Consider the following 18,663-nt stretch of genomic DNA (forward strand, 5'->3'; position numbering starts at 1 on the left):
GTTTTGTGTTCTAACTGGACATCCTTCAATTCTGAGGCTGTGACCTCTGGTCATAGACACCCCCACTAAAGGAAATATCCTCTCCACATCCACTCTACCTAGACCATCCAGTATTCGATATGTTGCAGGATACAGACCTAGAGCTGTCAAATGCTCCTCATATGTTAACCCTTTCATTCCTGGGATCATTCTCATTAATCACCTCTGGACCCTCTCCAGTGCCAGCACATCTTTTCTTGGATAAAGGGCCCAAACCTGCTTACAATATTCCAAGTGTCTTATAAAGCCTCATCATTATATCTTTGCTTTTGTGTTCTAGTCCTCTCAAAATGAATACTAACATTGCATTTGCCTTCCTCACCACCGACTCAACCTGTAAATTAATCTTTAAAGAGTGCTGCACAAAGACTCCCAAGTCCCTTTGCCCTCTGATTTTTGAATTTTCTCCTCATTTAGAAGATAAGTCCACTCCTTTATTCCTTCTGCCAAAGTGTATGACCATGCACTTCCTGACTCTATATTCCACCTGCCATTTCTTTGCCTATTCCTCCAATCCAAATAATTTGGCAGACACGTCCCCACTACCTGCCCCTCCACCTATCTTTGTATTGTTTTTCAACATGTTCTCAAAGCTATCAATTCTTTCATCCATATATAATGTGAAAGGAAATGGTCTAAACACTGACCACTGCAGCACACGTCTAGTCACCGACAGCCAACCAGAAAAGGCCCCCTCTATTCCCATTCTTTACCTCCTGCCAGTTAACCATTCTCCTCTGACCTCTCTCACTAAAAAGGCACTTTTGCCCACAGAACGGCTGCTCACTGGATGTTGTTTTCTGTTTCTCACACCACTCTCTTTGAACTCTAGAGACAGTTGTGTGTGAAAATCCCAGGGTATCAGCAGCTTCTGAGATATACAAACCACACTGACTGGGATAAGCAATCATTCCACAGTCAAAGTCATTTTGATCACATTTCTTCACCTTTTAAATGCTTGGTCTGAACAACAACTGAGCCTCTTGGCCATGTCTGCATGCCTTTATGCATTGAGCTGCTGCCATGTGATTGGGTATTTCCATTACAGAGCAGGTGTACAGGTGTACCTAATGAAGTGGCCATGATCTGACTGAACAGTGGAGTAGGTACGAGGGGCCGCATGGTCCACAAATATTTCCATTTCCTATGCCCTCCATTAATGGTCCTACGGGAATTAAACTAAATTAAGATCTTTAAGATCTTAAAAGATGAAGATCTCAGAGATTAGCTTTAATTGTCACATGTATGTTGAAGCATACAGCAAAAGGCATCCAATTACATCAGATCAAGTCAGTGGGGTTTCTGCTATGCAGCGTGCAAGTGTCACCATGCTTACACTGTCAACATCGCATACTCACAACTCGTACATTTTGCAATATGGAGCACCCGGAGAATATCCACACAGTCACGGCGTGAACGTACATCTCCTTACAGACAGTGGTAGGAATCTAGCTCCAATCTCACAGCTAGTGGGCTAGTGGCATTACACCAACTGTTACATTCCACTGGAACTGCATAAAGTGCAGGGGAGATTTACCAGTGTGTTACCAACTCAAGGGAGAGAGTGTGAGCAGGCTAGGTGTTTATTCATGGGTGTGTAGGAGGTTGAGGGGTAATCTTACACAGGGGTTTAAAATCATGAGGGGCATAGATAAGGTCAACTACTCTTTTTCCCAGGGTTGGAGAATGAAGAAACAGGTTTAAGGTGAGAGGGGAGAAATTTAGTAGGATCCTGAGGGGCAACTCTTTCCACCCAGATGGTGGTCCATATATATCAGAGGAAGGGGTTGAGGCAGGAACATCAACAATATGTAAAAGTCAGTTGGACAGGTCCATGGATAAGAAAGGTTCAGAGGGATATGGACCAAATGTGGGCAAGTGGGGTGAGCTTAGATTGGTGCCTTCATTACCATAAACTATTTGGGCCCATGGACTTCTTTCTGCGCTCCAGAGCTCATTGGGAAAGGACAGAAGTTTACTGTGAGTGAAAGATAAGAGAAGCTACACCTGTCAGATCTGAGCTTCCTTCAGATATTCCCAGTGGAAAAGGAAGGGAGTATCCTGGGTTTTCTATCTGCTCATTGCGAATGGACAGCACGGAAGCCACACATCTAAGGATCCTGCAAGCTTAACTCATCACTGACTTCACGAAGTGAAGCTGTAGCATAGAAACATAGAAACATAGAAAACCTACAGCACAATACAGCCCCTTCAGCCCACAAAACTGCGCCAAACATGTCCTTACCTGAGAACTACTTAGGTTTACTCATAGCCCTCTATTTTTCTAAGCTCCATGCACCCATCCAGGAGTCTCTTAAAAGACCCTATCATTTCCAACTCCACCACCGCCGCTGATAGCCCATTCCACGCACTCACCACTCTCTGTGTTAAAAAAAAAACTTACCCCTGACATCTCCTCTGTACCTACTTCCAAACACCTTAAAACTATGCCCTCTTGTGCTAGCCATTTCATCCCTGGGAAAAAGCCTCTGACTATCCACATGTTCAATGCCTCTCATTATCTTGTACACTTCTATCAGGTCACCTCTCATCCTCCATCGCTCCAAGGAGAAAAGGCCGAGTTCACTCAACCTGTTTTCATAAGGCATGCTCCCCAATCCAGGCAACATCCTTGTAAATCTCCTCTACACCCTTTCTATGGTTTCCACATCCTTCCTGTAGTGAGGCAATCAGAATTGAGCACAGTCTGACCAGGGTCCTATATAGCTGCAACATTATCTCTCGGCTCTTAAGCTCAATCCCATGATTGATGAAGGCTATTGCACCGTATGCCTTCTTAACCACAGAGTCAACCTGTGTAGCAGTTTTGACAATCCACAACACCCCAACCTTTCTGTCATCAACAAATTTACTAACCCATCCTTCTACTTCCTCATCCAGGCCATTTAAAAAGGTCACAAAGAGTAGGGGTCCCAGAACAGATCCCTGAGGCACATCACTGGTCACTGGTCTCCATGCAGGATATGACCCATCTATAACCACTCTTTGCCCTCTGTGGGCAAGCCAGTTCTGGATCCAGAAAGCAATGTCCCCTTTCATCCCATGCCTCCTTACTTTCTCAATAAACCTTGCATGGGGTATCGTATCAAATACTTTGCTAAAATCCATATACACTACACATACGGCTCTACCTTCATCAATGTGTCTAGTCACATCCTCAAAAAGTTCAATCAGGCTCATAAGGCATGACCTGCCTTTCACAAAGCCATGCCGACTATTCCTAATCATATTATGCCTCTCCAAATGTTCATTAATCCTGCCTCTCAGGATTTTCTCAATTAACTTACCAACCACTGTAGTAAGGCTCACTGGCCTATAATTTCCTAGACTATCCCTATTCCCTTTCTTGAATAAGGGAACAACATCCACAACCCTCCAATCCTCCGGAACCTCTCCCATCCTCATTTATGATGCAAAGATCATCGCTGGAGGCTCAGCAATCTCTTCCCTCACCTCCCACAGTAGCCTGGGGTACATCTCATCCGGTCCCGGTGACTTATTCAACTTGATGCTTTCCCAAAGATCCAGCACATCCTCTTCCTTAATATCTACATGCTCAAGCTTTTCAGTCCACTGCAAGTCATCCCTACAATCGCCCTCACCAAGATCCTTTTCTGTAGTGAATACTGAAGCAAAGTATTCATTAAGTACCTCTGCCATCTCCTCCAGTTCCATACACACTTTTCCACTGTCACACTTGATTGGTCCTATTCTCTCAAGTCTTATCCTCTTGCTCTTCACATACTTGTAGAATGCCTTGGGGTTATCTTAATCCTGTCCTCCAAGGCCTTCTCATGGCCCCTTCTGGCTCTCCTAATTTCATTCTTAAACTCCTCCCTGCTAGCCTTATAATCTTCTAGATCTCTATCTAGTTTTTTGAACCTTTCGTAAGTTCTTCTTTTCTTCTTGACTAGATTTACAACAACCTTTCTACGGTTCCTGTACCCTATCATCCCTTCCCTGTCTCATTAGAATGTACCTATGTAGAACCCCATGCAAATATCCCCTGAACGTTTGCCACATTTCTTCCACACATTTCCTTGAGAACATCTGTCTCTAATTTATGCTTCCAAGTTCCTGCCTGATAGCCTCATATTTCCCCTTACTCCAATTAAACATTTCCCTAACTTGTTTTTTCCTATCCCTCTCCAATGCTGTGGTAAAGGAGATAGAATTGTGATCACTATCTCCAAAATGCTCTCCCACTGAGAGTCCTGACACCTGACCAGGTTCATTTCCCCTATACCTGATCAAGTACAGCCTCTCCTCTTGTGGGCTTATCTACATATTGTGTCAAGAAACCTTTCTGAACACACCTAACGAACTCCACCTCATCCAAACCCCTCATCTATGGAGATGCCGTTAAATATTTGGGAAATTAAAATCTCCCACCAGGACAACCCTATTATTATTACTCCTTGCCAGAATCTGTCTCCCTATCTGCTCCTCGATGTTTCTGTTACTATAGGGTGGTCTATAAAAAAACACCGAATAGAGTTATTGAACCCTTCCTATTCCTAACTTCCACCCACAGAGACCCTGTAGACAACCCCTCCATGACTTCCTCCTTTTCTGCAGCCGTGACACTATCTCTGATCAACAATGCCATGCCCCCACCTCTTTTGCCTCCCTCTCTGTCCTTTCTGAAACATCTAAAGCCTGGCACTTGAAGTGGCACTTGCATCATCCGAGTCTCTATAATGGACTCAACATCATAGCTCCTAGTGCTGATCCACACTCTAAGCTCATCTGCTTTATTCATAGTACTCTTCGCTTTGAAATAGACACATCTCAAACCATCAGTCTGAGTGTGTCCCTTCTCTATCACCTGCCTATCCTCCCTTTTGCACTGCCTCCAAGCTTTCTCTATTTGTGAGCCAACCTCCCTTTCCTCCATCACTTCAGTTCGGTTCTCATCCCCCAACAATGCTAATTTAAACTCTCCACAATAGCCTTAGCAAACCTCCCCACCAGGATATTGGTCCCCCTCAGATTCAAGTGCAACCCGTCCTTCTAGTACAAGTCACACCTGCCCCAGAAGAGGTCCCAATGACCAGAAATCTGAAAGCCTGCCCCCTGCTCCAATCCCTCAGCCATGTATTTATCCTCCACCTCATTCTATTCTTATACTCACTGTCACGTGGCACAGGCAGTTATCTCTAGATTGCTACCTTTGAGGTCCTGTTTCTCAACTTCCTTCCTAACTCCCTATATTCTGTTTTTAGGACCTCCTCCCCTTTCTTACCTATGTCATTGGTACCAATATGTACCACGACCTCTGGCTGTTCTCCTTCCCACTTCAAGATATTGTGGACGTGTTCAGAAACATCCCAGACCCTGGCACCTGGGAGGCAAACTACCATTCGTGTTTCTTTCCTGCCTCCATAGAATTGCCTGTCTGACCCCCTAACTATAAGAGTCCCCTATCACTGCTGCCATCCTCTTCCTTTCCCTACCCTTCTGAGCCACAGGGCCAGACACTGTTGCTTCCCCCAGGTAGGCCGTTTCCCCCAACAGTACTTACTTACTGTTAAGGGGGACAGCCACTGGGGTACTCTCTAGTATCTGCTTCTTGCCCTTCACTCTCCCGACTGTTACCCACTTATCTGTCTCCCCCAGGCCCCGGAGTGTCTACCTGCCTATAGCTCTTCTCTATCACCTCCTCACTCTCCCTGACCAGACGAAGGTCATCGAGCCGCTTCTCCAGCTCCCTAACGCGGTCCCTAAGGAGCTGCAGCTCGATGCACCTGGCGCAGAAGTGGCCATTCAGGAGGCTGAGAGTCTCCAGGACCACAAGTGTGAAGTAGAGAAAGGTGAGGCGGAACGAGTGATAAGGAGGATACATGTGCAGAGGGATGGTCTGACGGAGCATGGAGTTAACTGTGCAGAAAGAGTAAGTAAATTTAAGAAGGACAACAAAATTCAAGGGGTGTATAGCCCGGTGAGAGTTCGGGGAGCTGGGTCATGCACAATAGGCAGCGATTTAAACAGAGAGAGGAGAAATGGGTTAAAAATTCTATATCTGAATGCACGAAGTGTCAGAAATAAGGAGGATGAGCTTGAAGCTCAGGTGCGAATGGGTAACTATGATGTTGTTGGGATAACAGAGACATGGCTGCAAGGTGATCAGACCTGGGAATTGAATGTACAAGGGTATACGTGCTATCCAAGGGACAGAAAGGTGGGCAGAGGGGGTGGGGTGGCCCTGTTGGTGAGGAATGAGATTCAGTCCCTTGCAAGGGGGGACATAGAATCAGGAGAAGTAGAGTCAGTGTGGATAGAACTGAGGAACAGTAAGGGCAAAAAGACCCTAATAGGTGTTATCTACAGGCCCCCAAACAGTAGCATGGATATTGGGTGTTAAATAGGGAGTTAACAATGGCATGTGGCAAAGGAAATGTCGCAGTAGTTATGGGGGATTTCAACATGCAGGTGAACTGGGAAAATCAGTTTGGTACTGGACCCCAGGATAGGGAGTTTGTAGAGTGTCTAAGGGATGCATTTTTGGAGCAGCTTGTACGAGAGCCGACCAGGGATAAGGCTATTCTGGATTTAGTGTTGTGCAATGAACAGGATTTGATAAGTGATCTTGAAGTAAAGGAGCCATTAGGAGGTAGTGACCATAATATGATAAGTTTTTATCTGCAAGTTGAGAGGGATAAGGGCAGATCAGAAGTGTCAGTATTGCAGTTGAACAAAGGAGACTATGGAGCCATGAGGGAGGAGCTGGCCAAAGGTGACTGGTCAGATATCCTAGCAGAAACGACAGTGGAACAGCAATGGCAGGTATTGTTGGGAATAATGCACAAGGTGCAAAATCAGTTCATCCCCCGGAGAAGGAAGGATTCAAAGGGGGGAAAGTGGCCACAGTGGTTGACAAAGGAAGTCAGAGATAGCATAGCATTACAAAAGAAGTATAACAGAGCTAAGATGAGTGGGAAGATGGATGATTGGGAAATTTTCAAGGAACAACAGAACTTAACTAAAAAGGCAATACGGGGAGAAAAAATGAGGTATGAATGCAAGCTAGTTAGGAATATAAGGGAGGATAACAAAAGTTATTTTAGATATGTGAAGAGGAGGAAGATAGTTAAGAACAATGTTGGGCCCTTGAAGAATGAATTGGGAGAAATTGTTATGGGAAACAGAGAAATGGCAGACAAATTTAATAAGTACTTTGGATCTGTCTTCACTAAGCAAGACACAAGCAATCTCCCAGATGTATGGATGGGCCAAGGACATAGGGTAACAGAGGAACTGAAACAGATTGACATTAGGAAGGAAACGGTGATGAGTAGACTGATGGGACTGAAGGCTAACAAATCCCCAGGTCCAGATGGTCTGCATCCTAGGGTACTAAAGGAGGTGGCTCTGGAAATTGCGGATGCATTGGTGATCATTTTCCAATGTTCCTTAGATTCAGGATCAGTTCCTGACGATTGGCGAATGGCTAATGTTATCCCACTTTTTAAGAAAGGAGGGAGGGAGAAAACAGAGAACTATCACCCTGTTAGCCTAACATCAGTAGTGGGGAAGATGCTAGAGTCCATTATTAAAGATGAAATAGCTGCGTATCTTGATAGCAGTGATAAGTTGGGCCGAGCCAGCATGGATTTACCAAGGGCAAATCATGCTTGATTAATCTATTGGAGTTTTTCGAGGATGTAACCAGGAAGATAGACGCGGGAGATCCAGTGGATGTGGTGTACCTTGACTTTCAGAAGGCATTTGATAAGGTACCACATAGGAGATTGGTGGGTAAAATCAGAGCTCATGGCATTGGGGGGAGGATATTGACATGGATAGAAAATTGGTTGGCAGATAGAAAGCAAAGGGTAGCAGTGAATGGGTGTTTCTCGGAATGGCAGGTGGTGACTAGTGGGGTGCCACAGGGCTCGGTATTGGGACCACAGCTGTTTACGATTTACGTCAATGATTTAGAGGAAGGCATTGTGAATAACATCAGCAAGTTTGCTGATGATACTAAGGTGGGTGGCAGTGTGACATGTGATGAGGATGTTAGGAGAATTCAAGGTGACTTGGATAGGCTGGGTGAGTGGACAGAAACTTGGCAGATGGCGTTTAATGTGAATAAGTGTGAGGTTATTCACTTTGGGAGCAAGAACAGGAAGGCAGATTATTATCTGAATGGTGTGGAGTTAGGTAAGGGAGAAATACAAAGAGATCTAGGAGTACTTGTTCATCAGTCTCTGAAGGTGAATGAGCAAGTGCAGCAGGCAGTGAAGAAGGCTAATGGAATGTTGGCCTTTATTATAAAGGGAATGGAGTACAAAAGCAAGGAAATCCTTTTGCATTTGTACGGGGCCCTGGTGAGACCACACCTGGAGTATTGTGTACAGTTTTGGTCTCCAGGGTTAAGGAAGGACATGCTGGCTGTGGAGGAGGTGCAGTGTAGGTTCACTAGGTTAATTCCTGGGATGTCCGGACTGTCTTACGCAGAGAGGTCAAAGAGAGTGGGCTTGTACATGCTGGGATTAAGGAGATTGAGGGGGGATCTGATTGAGACATATAAGATTATTAAGGGATTGGACAAGATAGAGGCAGGAAATATGTTCCAGATGCTGGGAGAGTCCAGTACCAGAGGGCATGGTTTAAGAATAAGGGGTAGGTCATTTAGGACAGAGTTGAGGAGGAACAACTTCTCCCAGAGAGTTGTGGAGGTGTGGAATGTGCTGCCTCAGAAGGCAGTGGAGGCCAATTCTCTGGATGCTTTCAAAAAGGAGCTAGATAGGTATCTTATGGATAGGGGAATCAAGGGTTATGGGGACAAGGCAGGAACTGGGTATTGATAGTAGATGATCAGCCATGATCTCAGAATGGCGGTGCACGCTCAAAGGGCCAAATGGTCCACTTCTGCACCTATTGTCTATTGTCTCCCACATCTGACACTGAGCACAGAAAACCGACCTCACACATATACTTTCTATCTGTATTCTAAGCAGATAACCTACCTCACCTCGACCCATTATCACCTAAGCCCCGTTGAGCCAAAGCCTTTCTATTCTGTCTCCCACTACTCTGTCACCTGCTCCTCCGACGCCCGCTGTTCTCACTGGCCCACCTCCATGCACTTATGCAGTCATGCCGCGTTCAAACCGCTGAAGAAATAACTGTTTCTTGCCTGTTTTACGTCGCTCTGGAGACACAGACAGCCTCTCTGCCATTTGAAACACCCATGCAACCTGTCACGAGTCCAGTGCCAGATATATATAGGCTTCCAGCCCACTCCCTCTCTTCCTTTTGGAGATCTGTAGGGGAGCTTAAACCAGGCTGTGGCTACAGCAACCTATGCCGGGTCTCCAAGGGTAGTGCAGTATTTGGAAGTTCAGTGCTGGGTCGGAATCTTGTGAGGATGTCCCACACTTGCACCTAATTACTTGAACCACCCTCTTGCCTCACACATCAACCATAATCACGTTCCTTCTAACCATCTCACTCTGTCCCTCCATCTCCACAAGGTTCAGACCCACAAGGGATGCTCCAGTCTCCAACACCCGTTTTGTCACCCTCAGGTGCTACTGATAGTCAGTAAGTGGTCAACAACTGGATCCATTGTCTTCCTCTACTATCATGATATAGGAATTTTTCTGTGCTGTGGCTTTTTGTGCAGATCACAGAATACACAGGGTGGATGCACACAGTCTTTTCCAGAGAGCTGGGAATGAAGGACTAAAAAGATTTACAAGAAGATTAGCTTTGTTCGTCACATTTACATTGAAACATACAGTGGAATGCATCATTTGCGTCAATCACCAACACAGTCCGAGGATGAGCTGGGGGCAGCCCACAAGAGTCACTATGCTTCTGGCACCAACACAGCATGTCCACAACTTCCTAACCCTATCCCATATGTCTGTCTTTGGAATATGTGAGGAAATGGAGACATCCCGAGGAAATCCACATGGTCACAGGGAGAACATACAAACTCCTAACAGACAGCGGCAGGAATTGAACCTTGATGTTAAGCTGAGAAGGATAAGTTTAGTAGGAACTTGAGGGACAACCTCTTCACACAAAGACAGAGACAAGTTTACTGTCATCTTCACAAGTATATATCTGTGCAGGTGCAATGAAAAACTTACCTACAGCAGCATCACAGGCATGAAGCATCAGAGACACAATGTTCATTAGTAAAATGTGAATTAAGTTATACTCCATTTTTTCAAGAAATAACATAATCAGAAGAAAAAAGAACGAAGTCCATTTTAGTGTAAATTGATCAAAGAGGTCCTCGTGTTGCTAAACTGTAGTGATCAGGATGGTGCAAGTTGTGGAAGGGAAGTAGATGTTCTTAAACCTGGTGATGTGGGACATCAGGCTTCAGTGCCCCCACCCAATGGGAGGTGTGAGAAGATGGCATGGTCTGGGTGGTGGGGATCTTTGATGATGGACATTGCCTTCCTGAGGCAGCAGCTCCTGTAGATGCTACCGATGGTGGGGAGGGATATACCCAAGATGTATTGGGCTGAGGCCACCACTCTCTGTATGTGGAATGAGCTGCCAGACAAAGCAGAGACAGTTATGTTAACAACAGGAATTCTGCAGATGCTGAAAATTCAAGCAACACACATCAAAGTTGCTAGTGAACACAGCAGGCCAGGCAGCATCTCTAGGAAGAGGTACAGTCGACGTTTCGGGCCGAGACCTTTCGTCAGGACTAACTGAAGGAAGAGGTAGTAAGAGATTTGAAAGTGGGAGGCGGAGGGGGAGATCCAAAATGATAGGAGAAGACAGGAGGGGGAGGGATGTAGCCAAGAGCTGGACAGGTGATTGGCAAAGGTGATATGAGAGGATCATGGGACAGGAGGCCCGGGGAGAAAGACAAGAGAGGGGGGAACCCAGAGGATGCGCAAGGGGTACAGTCAGAGGGACAGAGGGAGAAAAAGGAGCGAGGGAGAAAGAATGTGTGTATAAAAATAAATAATGTATGGGGTACGAGGGGGAGGTGGGGCATTAGCAGAAGTTAGAGAAGTCGATGTTCATGCCATCAGGTTGCAGGCTACCCAGACGGAATATAAGATGTTGTTTCTCCAACCTGAGTGTGGCTTCATCTTTACAGTAGAGGAGGCCGTGGATAGACATGTCAGAATGGGAATGGGACGTGGAATTAAAATGTGTGGCCATTGGGAGATCCTGCTTTCTCTGGTGGACAGAGCGTAGGTGTTCAGCAAAGCGGTTTCCCAGTCTGCGTCGGGTCTCGCCAATATATAGAAGGCCACATCAGGAGCACCGGACGCAGTATATCACCCCAGCCGACTCACAGGTGACAGAGCGTAGGTGTTCAGCAAAGTGGTCTCCCAGTCTGCGTCGGGTCTCGCCAATATATAGAAGGCCACATCAGGAGCACCGGATGCAGTATATCACCCCAGCCGACTCACAGTGACTCACCTGTGAGTCGGCTGGGGTGATATACTGCGTCCGGAGCTCCCGATGTGGCCTTCTATATATTGGTGAGACCTGACGCAGACTGGGAGACTGCTTTGCTGAACACCTACGCTCTGTCCGCTAGAGAAAGCAGGATTTCCCAGTGGCCACACATTTTAATTCCACATCCCATTCCCATTCTGACATGTCTATCCATGGCCTCCTCTACTGTAAAGATGAAGCCACACTCAGGTTGGAGGAACCACACCTTATATTCCGTCTGGATAGCCTCCAACCTGATGGCATGAACATCAACTTCTCTAACTTCCGCTAATGCCCCACCTCCCCCTCATACCCCATCCGTTCTTTCTCTCACTCTCCTTCTTCTCCCTCTGTCCCCCTGACTATACCCCTTGCCCATCCTCTGGGTTTCCCCCCCACCCCCTTGTCTTTCTCCCCGCAGCTCCTGTCCCATGATCCTCTCATATCCCCTTTGCCAATCACCTGTCCAGCTCTTGGCTCCATCCCTCCCCCTCCTGTCTTCTCCTATCATTTTGGATCTCCCCCTCCCCATCCCACTTTCAAATCTCTTACTCACTCTTCCTTCAGTTAGTCCTGACGAAGGGTCTTGGCCTGAAATGTTGGCAGTTATGTTAAGAACTTCCAAAAGACAATTGGACAGGTAGATTTATTAGGAAAGGTTTATGTGTGCCAAATGTGGGCCAATGGGAGATCTTGTTCAGCATGGACCAATGGGCCCAAAGGGCCAGTTTCCAAGATAATGCCTCTATGACAATGAAAACACAAGGCCATTTGGCCCCTCATAACTGTGCCAGCTGAATAGAAGATGCCAATCTAATCACACTGTTTCTGCAGTTCAAGTGTGGTGAGTGGGTTCAGTCACCTCCCCCCCACCCCACTTCTGATATAGAATCTGGATTGAAAGGATTCCTGCTAAAAGTCAGCATTCTATTTCCCCACCCCCTTCTCCTCCCACAGTGGTCCTCTGAGATCAAACATCACTGCCCCAACACTCCCATCATCCTCGTGGGTACCAAGCTGGACCTGAGGGATGACAAGGAAACGATAGAGAAGCTAAAGGAACGGAACATGGCCCCCATCAGCCGTGAGGAGGGCGAGCTGAAGGCGAAGGAGATTGGTATGTGGACTTTCACAGTGTGAGGTTGTCTGATCATGAGCGGTGGCTTCTCTGGCCAATGTGTGGCCACAGGACATTGGTGGGAAAGCCTCTCCCTTTCCCCACCAATGCCAACAGGCAATTGACAAATTTAATCCCGGCCAGAAGTCCAAGGATAGAGCAAGTCTGCCTCCTGGATCTGAAGCCAACCCATGCAGATGGATCTACAGGGATTATTTAATTTTATTATTGAAATACAGCACAGAATATACCACCCCCCTGACCCTTTGAGCCACACCACCCAGCATCCCCCGATTTAACCCTAGCTTAATTACGGGGCAATTTACAATGACCAGTTAACATCCCAACCGGTCCATCTTTGGACTGTGGGAAGAAACTAGAGCACCCAGAGGAAACCCACGCAGTCACAGGGAGAACATACAAACTCCTTACAGACAGCAGCAGAATATGAACCTGGGTCGCTGTACTGTAAAGCACTGGGCTAACCATTATGCTACCATGCCACCCCAGATAGGGTCAGGATTTTCTAGGTGTAGGAAGATGAGGGTATCATAGTGAGGGTCCCTCCAGTTCAATATTACTGAGTGGGCAACAGTGCGGAAGCTGATCCCTCTGCCTCTGCCCAGGGACCACATCGTCCCATCTGCCTCAGTTCCTTCAGTTGTGGGAGCACCATGCCCTGGACAAGATGCACCTAACCCCCAGGAGAAGGCCAGATGAAGGTGGCTGATCAGTTTGCAATGAGCCACTCCAATGTGATTCTTGGAATTTCTCCTGCCTATGCAGCCCACCTGATGGGAATCGCTGGGCTCTATTGGGCTGAAGCAGGGTGAGGGAACCCAAGTTCCTCGGTGATGAGATGGTTGTTGATGCAAGCAGCATTATGGAAGCTTGCTTGTGACCTGGCATTCTGACAAAGCACTGAGGAAGTTCCACGCTCCAACTGCACCATTAGTTTCCCCTCTCATCCTCACCAAATCATCACCTCCCTCTGGTGTCTTTCCCCCTTCCCCTTCTCCATGGTCCACTCTCCTCTCCTCTCAGAGTCCTTCTTCTTCAGCCCTTTCCCTCTTCCACCTATCACCTCCCAGCTTCTCACTTCATTCCTCCCCAGCCACCTACCTTCCCCTCATCTGGTCTCACCCATCACCCCTTGTGCTCATTCCCCGCTTCCCATCTTCTGATTCTGGCTTCTTCCCCCACCCTCCCTTTCCTTTCCAGTCCTGATGAAGCATCTTGGCCCAAAATGTTGACTGTTTATTCCCCTCCATAGATGCTGCCTGACCTGCTGAGTTCCTCCAGCATTTTGTGTGTGTTATCCCGGTGGTGGCCAGCCATGTCTGGAAGCAAGGAAAAAGGGGCTCTTTCTGGGGGGTGAGGAGCTGGTGACCCACAACCAGACTTTGTCTCCTTTTCTCTGAATCCCTGCAGGAGCGGTGAAGTACGTTGAAAGCTCTGCCTCCAAGCAGGAAGGTCTGAAGACAATATTTGAGGAAGCAATTCGAGCGGTGATCCTCCAGCCCACGAAGAAGCGAAAGTTCCATTGCCGTATTCTGTAGACAGGTTATTGGGATATTATTGATGGGATAAGTCCTTGCCATTTTCAGAGATGTTGCTGAGCATAAAGTAGATCAAAACCAGTCAGAATCGTTGAGGTCAATGCCTCTTGGAGTGAATAATGGAGGTGCAGACCTGTAATGATGTCAAACAGACCTGGTGTGCACATGGACCTGCACCAGCTCATCACCCAGTCTTCATCACTATGAAGAAACTTTGGATCTCTGAACCTTGGAACTTTGCTACCACAATGACTCTGTTGTCTCTACAGAAACTAGAGCTCTGTAAGTGGGACAGTGTATACAAGCAATTCAGGTTGTCCCAGAGCAGGAGAAGGGTGATCATGTATTGGACTTGCCACCTGCTGGAAGCACCCTCACTGACCCTCATGTGAACTTCGTTCTGCTTTCTATTCTATTGCCTCAAATAATTCAATGTCCTGTTTGATTAAATAAATCTGAGATACTAAATGCCAGTAATTGTGATCACAATATTATTGGTTTGTTTAAAGATTTTTAAAGAAAAATAAGATCAGCTCTATCACATGTACATTGAAACATACAGTGAAATGCTTCAGTTGTGTCAAATCAAATGAGTGAGCACTGCGATGGGCAGCCTGCAAGTGACAACACACTTCCAGTGCCAACATAGCACACCCGCAATTCACTACCCCTAATGCGTATGTCTTTGGAATGTGGGAGGAAACCAGGGGATCCAGAGGAAACATACACAGTCATGGGAGCATACAAACTCCTTACGGACAGCGGCACGAAATTAAACCTGGCCCGCTGGGTCTGTGATAGTGCTACGCTAATCGCTATGCTACCACGCCACCCAAATGGTTGATTAATGTCAATCAGGGAAGGAGATCAGCAGGGCAAGAGGCCCCTCAGCAAATCCGAGAGAGACGGATCCTTCCCCGTCTGAATTGACACCAACAGCCAGAGGAAAGGTCCACTGTTACGTTTTGTAACTCCACAAACTAACTGAAAGGAAAACACAGGAGCTCGGAAGCGTGCCTCTTTAGTGAGCGTGCCCTTATGACGTAGTGATGTAATGACGTATGCCATTCTCATACTTTTACATACAACTTGTAGTGAATTATTTCAACAAAGAATGCTTAATCAAACAGTATATTTACAATATTACTGAAATATTAAATAGACAAATTTCTTCCTGCTTAGTTATAAACTCCAACTCAATATAGAAAGCATTTCAACTTATATACGTATACAGTTTACAGGTATGTATACATTATACTCTGTAATACAACTACTATGTAGGCATGCACAGCATGGTATAGTTTAAGTTGTCCCATTCAGGCCTGAAGATTCACTGTAGAAGATTTCTTCTGGGATAAGAAAAGGTCTTTCCTGAAAGGCAGCGGTGTTGGGGGCCACTCTGCTCGGCAGGTGAGGCTTGTGGCTGTGAAACAATCTCCTCTGTGCTGGTTGTAGGAGTTGACTCTGGGACTGTAGAAAGTGGTCCTGACAGCTCTGACCATTCTCTAACGATTGTCTTTGCTCTCCTCAGTTGATCAATGTGTTGTCTCCAGATGACATCAGTCACAATCTCCACTGTGTAGGAGAGTGGTCCAGTTCTGTCCTTAATTTTTCCAAGTACCCAGTTTTGATCACCTCTGTAGTCCCTCGCCAGGATTGTTTGTCCAGGAGTGAAACATCCACTCTCCTTTTTTGAGGTTCCCTCAATTTGTCTCAGCTGTTTGTCCTGAATACTCCTCCTGAGATTGGGCTTGAGGAGATCCAAGCGTGAACACTCGGGACGACCCAGGATCAGCATGGCTGGAGAGTTGTTGTTTGTGGAGTGTGCTGCATTGCGGTATGCAAGGTGGAAATTGGCGAGTTTCTGACTCAGGGTCAGTGTCAGTGCAGTGCGTTCTGCTGACATTGCTCACAGAGCATTCTTCAGATTCTGGACAAAACTTTTTGCCAAGCCTGTTGTAGCTGGGTGGCATGGTGCAGATGTGATATGTCTTATTCCATTCATTTTCAGGAATTCTGAAATTGTTCCACAATAAACTGCTCCATTGTCACCGACTAAGTGTTCTGAAACACCAGTCCTCGGGAAGACTGGCAGAAAAAGTGGGATCTCCCAGTTGCCACCCAATTTAATTCCACTTCCCATTCCCACTCCGAATTGTCCATTCATGGCCTCCTCCACTGTTGTGATTAGGCCACACTTCGGTTGGAGGAACAACACCTTATATTCAGTTTGGGTAGCCTCCAACCTGATGGCATGAACATTGATTTCTCAAACTTCCGGTAATGCCCTCACCACCAACACCCGCCCCCCCACACACTTCACCATTTCTCATCCCTTTTCCCTCTCTCACCTTTATCTCCTTGCCCACCCATCACCTCCCTCTGGTACTCCTCCTGCCTTTTCTTTCTTCCATGGCCTTCTGTCCTCTTCTATCAGATTCTCCCTTCTCCGGCCTTGTAACTCTTTCACAAATCAACTTCCCAGCTTTTCACTTCATCCTTCTCCCTTCAGGTTTCACCTATGACCTTGTGTTTCTATCTCCCCTCCCCCACCTTTTAACTCTAATCCTCAGCTTTTTTCTCCAGTCCTGCCGAAGGTCTCGGCCCAAAACGTTGACTGTACTCTTTCCCAGGATGCTGCCTTGCCTGCAGAGTTTCTCCAGCATTTTGTGTGTATTACTACCATGGAGGTCCTCAGCCTCTTTCCTAACTCTATATACCCTCTACATAGGACCTCTTCCCCTTTTCTGCCTATGTCATTGGTGCCAATATGCACCATAACCGCTTGCTCTTCCCCCTCCCCCTTGAGAATATCCTGCAGCCACTCTGATACATGCTTGACACTGGAACCCAGGAGGCAACACACCATGCTGACATCTCAAGGGGACAGATCAGATATGACATGGTAGGGAAGTCTAGGACAAGAGGCACAACTTCAGGATTCAAGGACGTCTATTTAGAGCAGAGATGCAGAGAAATTACTTTACTCAGAGGGCGGCAAATCTGTGGAATTCATTGCCACGAGCGTCTGTGAAGGCCAAGTCATTGGGTGCATTTAAGACAGAGATAGATAGGTTCTTGATTAGCCAGGGCATCAAAGGGTATAGGGAGAAGGCAGGGAAGTTGGGATGACTGGAAGAATTGGATCAGCGATGACTGAATGACGGCGCAGACTCGATGGGCTGAATGGCCTACTTCTGCTCCTATATCTTATGGTCCCTTTTGTGGCTACAGAATCTCCTGTCTGTCCCCTTAATTATTGAGTCCCCTATCACCACCTCACTGCTTGACTCCAGGAGATAAAATCTTAACCTATTCACCCTATCCATCTAATTCAGGTCTTGAATTTCCATCAACATCCGTGTAAGTGTTCTGCATTCTGTTATTGTTTTCCTTTTTGTACTACCTCGATTAACAATGTATGAAATGATCTGACTGTATGGTATGCAAACATAAGCTTTTCACTGCACTGCGTTACAGAAAAACAATTCTAATTTCAATAAGTAAAGTCCTCCAAATCAGGCAATATCTTTTACACTCTCTCCGACACAACCAAATCCTTCCTATCAAAAGGTATGGTTTTGGAGTGGCCATTGCTGGACTGTACCAGTGATAGAATGGGATGGCTTTGGCTCTGCGAGAACAGGAAAAGGCACAGATAAGAAAAGGTAAGCTTTTTTTTAATACCAACTAGTCAGGATGGAATGCACTTCCTGTCAGATGTGGGAGTTCAGGATACCTGACAGTTTCCCTGATCTGCAGGAAGTGCACCCAACTTCAGCTCCTGACCAGCCCGCTCAAGGAGTTGAAGCTGGAGCTGCACGTACTCGGGATCATCCAGAATGTTCTAGATGAGACTTTTGAAGAGGTGGTCACAGCCTTTGGACAGCCCATGGGTGACCAGCAGGAGAGGTAAGAGGATTAAGAAGTCAGTGCAGGGGTCCCCTGTGGCCATTAGAACTTAGAGAGGTATACAAAATTATGTGGGGTATTGATAGGGTGAATACATGCAGGCTTTTTCCATTGTGGTAGGGTGAGACTAGAACTAGAGGTCATAGGTTTAGAGTGAAAGGTGAAATATTTAAGGAGAACTTGAGGGAGAAATTCTTCATTCATAGTTAGTGCGAGTGTGAAGTAGTGGTTGTGGGGTTCAATTGTAGCACTTAAGAGAAGTTTGTTTTGGTGCATGGATAAGAGAGGTATAGAGAGCTCTGGTCCAGGTGCATGTCTATAGAGCTAGAGAGAAAACTAAGCTGGAATGGAATAGATGGGCTGAAGGACCTGTTTCTGTCCCCTAGAGCTCTACGACTGCAAAGCGTAACATTTACAGAAAAAGTAGGCAATCTTGCACACATAACAGAAAGGGGTGATAGAGAAGGGAGAAGGCATGTATAAGAGAAAACAAAGAAGGTTAAGAAGGGCCGATAAGTGATGGGTGGACCAAGAATGGCTGAATATGGAAGAAGGAGCAGTTAGCACTGGTAGGTGTAGAAGAACCGG

General features: G+C 46.4%; 1 protein-coding gene across 2 annotated transcripts in view; it reads left to right on the plus strand.

The window, feature by feature from the left end:
- Positions 1-14,580, plus strand: part of LOC134353862 (ras-related C3 botulinum toxin substrate 1-like) — a 50,285-nt gene extending 35,705 nt beyond the window's left edge. For both annotated transcript variants that reach the window (XM_063062341.1, XM_063062342.1), the window contains 2 exons: positions 12,445-12,604; positions 14,036-14,580. In XM_063062341.1, the coding sequence (XP_062918411.1) occupies positions 12,445-12,604; positions 14,036-14,163 (288 nt within the window). In that variant the 3' untranslated portion in view covers positions 14,164-14,580. The remainder of the gene's footprint in view (positions 1-12,444; positions 12,605-14,035) is intronic.
- The last annotated feature ends 4,083 nt before the right edge of the window (positions 14,581-18,663 follow it).

This window comes from Mobula hypostoma, chromosome 11 (assembly GCF_963921235.1).
Source record: "Mobula hypostoma chromosome 11, sMobHyp1.1, whole genome shotgun sequence".
NCBI classification, from domain to species: domain Eukaryota; kingdom Metazoa; phylum Chordata; class Chondrichthyes; order Myliobatiformes; family Myliobatidae; genus Mobula; species Mobula hypostoma.